The sequence below is a fragment of the Sycon ciliatum genome, chromosome 1 (assembly GCF_964019385.1).
Source record: "Sycon ciliatum chromosome 1, ocSycCili1.1, whole genome shotgun sequence".
NCBI classification, from domain to species: Eukaryota; Metazoa; Porifera; class Calcarea; order Leucosolenida; family Sycettidae; genus Sycon; species Sycon ciliatum.
In genome coordinates, this window is record NC_088643.1 from 16640879 (window position 1) to 16645878 (window position 5000).

General features: G+C 47.4%; 1 protein-coding gene across 1 annotated transcript in view; it reads left to right on the forward strand.

Moving 5' to 3' along the window:
- The window catches only part of LOC135815196 (uncharacterized), a 47771-nt gene that overhangs the window by 36184 nt on the left and 6587 nt on the right, over positions 1-5000 (forward strand). Inside the window, exons 9-13 of the mRNA XM_065328461.1 lie at positions 1788-1857; positions 2295-2385; positions 2957-3025; positions 3938-4010; positions 4920-4996. Of these exons, the coding sequence (XP_065184533.1) occupies positions 1788-1857; positions 2295-2385; positions 2957-3025; positions 3938-4010; positions 4920-4996 (380 nt within the window). The remainder of the gene's footprint in view (positions 1-1787; positions 1858-2294; positions 2386-2956; positions 3026-3937; positions 4011-4919; positions 4997-5000) is intronic.

Below are 5000 nucleotides of genomic sequence, written 5' to 3' on the forward strand. Positions count from 1 at the left end.
TTTGGATGCGAAGTGATCGAGACAACTGAATTCAACTTCTTCAAAGAGAGGATATTATCTGCCAGCACTTAGACTCGACTCTGAGACCCTTTCTAAAGGCCAAAACCGTGAACTCAAGTCCAAAAGAATCCAGACATTCGGTAGCATAGAGCACCTAGTAGTCATGGAGTGTCTGTGCACGACGATGTGCGCTGTGCTAGTAAGTCTGCTTGCGCCAGGCGCCTTGTCTCTGCCTTTTGCGGGTTTAACTGGTGAGAGGCCAGTCACACAGCTTTCCAAAGATCACCAGCTTCTTGAAGGAGCTAGTCCACACGCCGCCGCCACTTCCAGTAACCGTATCATCGATGCTGTAACAACGCGTGGAAACACCGAACCAGTGTTCACTTCACCAGAGCGGAGTGTGGCCACTGATCGAGTTACGTCATCTCCACTCCTTGCCGACTTGTGGAGCGATGTCTTGGGACATCAACACAATAGATGCACCGTGTCCGACTCCGAGGTCTGCGTCGGCGGAATCCAGATGTACTGCAACCGGAATCTCCTGCTTCATCCCGTCAGCCCAAGACGAAGGTGCGACCAACCGTGCTACTTGCCCAGAAGAACTGTTGATCACGGAGGGTACATCAAGCGAGCTTGCCTCAAGGCACGCTGTCAGTCCAGCAAGGCTAGCCGCTCACGGTCGTGCGAGTGTGTCATGTGTGTCAATGGCGAAAAGGTCCGCTGGTCTTCCCACCCATGATCTTTCATCTTCGTCTTCTTCCAAAATCCACCTGTATGTCTTGAACAACAGTAGTATCTAGCATTATTGTGTTTTGCTGTGAATATCTCCAAATATGGATTGTTCTCACAGCTATAAACAATTCCTTCTTGATATGGCAAAAATGGTCTTCAAAGTATTTCCGTGTATTTCCAATTGTATCGACTTTATTTGAGCTAGCCGTACCGAAATGCCCGCTATGCTGTAGCTTTGCGCTGTTGCATCCCCGTCCTCATCGTGTTGAGGTGGCATTGTTTTGAGTACCGTATGATGTATTTCAAGTACTACACATGTTTGGAGTATACAATCATTCTAGCACTAAGCTTCGATTGACCAGCCTAGTTGCTGTACATATTCAGCCACGCGTATTTATGCAAAGCCACATCTGCTATAATTGAGTTCGACAATAAAACATAACGGATATTTACATTCAAAACATGGTTTTGAGCTACTGTGTTCGCTTCACTGACATTGGCTTGCGTACCCTCAACTCGGATAGATTACAAAGGATTGAACTAGCTGTGAACAAAAAATCCTAAACCGGAATTATGTAGTGGCTGGTTGCAAGATTGATAGGAGAGATTGCAGATTGACTGCAGTTTGAAATATTTTATAATTTTGTTGAAATAGCAGTCGGGAGAACTCTATAAACTAAAGTGAAATGGCAAAGGAAAAACAGTATGTAAAAAAAAGAAGCTGTGGCAAGGAGAAGGAATCACTGCGACCGCAACCCGTGGATAGTGATAGCAGCACATTAACCTAACCTCCTGACCACCCTGCTCAGCTGACAGCATGACTTGACAGCTTGACATGCTCCGTGGATTCCAAAGCCATGCACATTACAGTAGCTGACTGGGAAACCGTCAGGGTTTCAGATCAGAATTGATAAGATTTTTTGAAATGGTCATGTCTATTTCAATCAGATCTGTGGACAATTTCCATCTTTGCAATGGTATAGTTTTGTTCACTTCATTGTATGTGTTCCTGTGTATATCTCTGTGTGTTGAATATTGCCCTTGCAAATATGCAGGGTGTGGATGCAGCGAGTGTCGGTGGAGATCCGTTCGTGGATTCGGTCGGCCATGGTACCCACGTAGCAGGTTAGGTCACTCCAACATTCCTAATAGGAATGCAAAAATCAATCAGACTTATTAATGTGCTTTGTTGTGAATTGTGCAGAATATTTGCCCAAGTACTAAGGCGAATGAAAGATGAGAGGAAGCTAACAAAATCTTTATTGACTAAGGTTTACCACCTGGACAAATGGGATACTCGACCGGAATGAACGTTGGAGTGATTAAGGACTGTCTGGTTTTCAACTTGAGATCTCCGTGTACCGGTGAGCACAGATTGGGTGGGCCAACTTTGTATTATAGCATCTGGCCATGGCTTGACTGGCCTGAGGTATCATTGGAATCGGTACTTGTGGTGTGGTCAAATCTTTGAAGATTGTGTCTGTGTGCATTGGCAGGGGTGTAGCCAAATATTCCTAAATTACTGAAATGTTGCTTTCCGATGTGCTCCGCTTTGCAATTAGGTATCATTGGGAGCCGTCCGTTTGGTGTAGCCAAGTCAGTGACCATGGTAGCAGTCAAGGTGTTCAATGACACGGATCAGACAACAGATGCGTAAGCTTTGTATTCCTGTGGGTGGGTGTGTGTGGGGGGGGGGGGGCGGAGGGTGTTAAACAGCTAGCTTTCCAGCTGTTGACCTCTCATAATACCAGGCGCGTAGCACCGCCGTTGGCGGTGGTCCGGCCAGGGGGGTCGGGGGAATTTTTTGAAATTAGGGTTCAAAATCCTGCATTCTGGGCACTTTTGGCGTGGTCGGGCGAAAAAGTGGTCCGGCCAAAGCCGGAGCGGCCGGACCGGCTGCTACGCCCCTGACTACACATATAAAGAGGAGTGAACGCACAAATGCTGTTGTATTTCAGTCTAATGTAGAATGAAGCTCTGAATTCCAAGAGCCTGCAGCGTTGTTCTATTATTACAGGGCAAGAGAGAGAGAGAGAGAGAGAGAGAGAGAGAGAGAGAGAGAGAGAGAGAGAGAGAGAGAGAGAGAGAGAGAGAGAGAGAGAGAGAGAGGAGTGAGAGAGAGAGAGAGGAGTGAGAGAGAGAGAGAGAGTGAGAGAGAGAGAGAGAGAGAGCTGCAGAAATGTCTTCATCAACGACTGGTATTCTGCTTTTTATGGCCACTTAGATCTGTGATTGCTGGTCTCAACTACATATTTGATGATGTCATGCGACGCCAGCAACCATCCGTAATCAAGTAAGGAAGTGAAGAACACAGTGCAGAACACAGTGTACAGAAGTGCAGAACACAGTGTACAGAAGTGCAGAACACAGTGTACAGAAGTGCAGAACACAGTGTACTCCGCTTCTTACTGTGTACTCGTATGCTATTCTTAAGCACCATCATGCCAAGATGTTGGTCAAGAAGGCACACACACACACACACACACACACACACGCAACTGCCGATGTTCAAGCGAGTGCATGAGAACAGTAATCTGCTATCAAATACTAGTGATAGCTCCAGTTGAGTCATTTGAGTGTTGATTTGTGCACCATAATTGGGATGGTTTTGCTGTCCATACTTCATGGCTGCTGTGACACTCCTGCATCTATGCATTGTACGATGTTCATGTCAGGGGCGTGCTCGGCCCCCCAACTAGGGGGGTGCACGGGAGCCGAGGGGAGCCCCCCCCCCCGGCAATTTTCTGCAATTTGTTTGCAACCTTTCTTGAATTTTAGAGCATATTTGCATACATTACAATTGCAATTACCCAGATTGAAATTTTTGGGGGGGTGCATGTGCCCCCCGTGCCCATCGCCGAGCACGCGCCTGCATGTAGTTATAATAATACGACTAGTCCCCTGTTGCTCTCTGATATTGAGCATGCGTTACAACAACATGTCTTTGGTGAACCTTGAGTGAGCTTTGCTGGTGTGCCAGGGTTCACAACATAAAGGCAGAAGAGACAGGCGATCATTGTTCATCTGCATAGACGGTTGTCATATCAGTCAAGGCGTGTTATTGTTAGTGCTGTTGCGCTGTATTTGCAAGCTGTGGTTGGGGGAACATACAGCTGCTTGGCTGCATGATGTGTGTGGGCGAGTCCTGGGTTTGAAGAACTCATCAGATGTTTACGCTGTTTCACGGCCACTGTGTTCCTGTCAGCTTGTCACTGGGAGCGCGGGGCAATGGAACACACCGCGTTCTCAACATGGCCGTTGAATGCCTCATCAAAGCCGTAAGTTCCAACGTGTGCACACCACGTTTCATAGAACCATGCCCATCCGCACAGGGCGCATTGACCTACATGTAGACTCTATGTACCTAATTAGTTGGATGCCCATCATGATCCCATACAGGCTTACACACTAGGTGTTGACCAAGACCACCCAACACACATTGGAAAGTTGACCGAGACCCCCCCCCCCCCCCCCCCTCCCTCCCCCACACACATACATACATGTATAAACATGGCTGTGCCGACCAGGATCCCGTGCATGTGCTCATTGGTCTTGTGAGCAATAAGCCATACTGTTATGACGTATGCATGCAAGATTCAGTCCATGCAACTCGTGTATACCACAGCAGGAAACACCATCTGGTTTGTTCTAGGATAATTATAGACGCGTGAACATGTAAAGGGTGATCATGGAGAGATAAACTGCAGAGCCACGTCAGTGCTGTCGTGGCACTAATGGCGCTATGATACGCCAGTATAGGACTCATTGGCTCGTACCAAAGTAAGACACACGTCTGCCATGCAGACGTAATGCGGAAGAAGACTGATTCATCATGAGGTAAGACATCGTCACTCTTCGCCATGCATGTATCAAAAGGAACGTAGAACGACACACGTAGTAGAACGTAGATCGTAGATTGTACGACAAATATTCATAATAGATCAATCTATAACACATACCAGCATACACTGGTATATAAATAGACCAGCCCCGGCCGGGGTTACACATTTTAAACAGACTTTGGTACGGTGAACTTTGAGATACTCAGTGAATGAGTCACTTTATCCATGAGGTGGCCTTTCCCTTGCCACCACTTTAGCAAGCCATCCGAGAAGCGACGGCTTGTCTCTAGTAGTGACAGGAAACGATTATCTGCTAACCCCAGCCCGCCTCTCTTTTCTGCGCAGGGTGTTGTTGTGGTCGCCGCAGCCGGGAATGAGAACGAAGACGCCTGCCAGTCATCACCAGCTCTTCTGGCCAATGTGTAA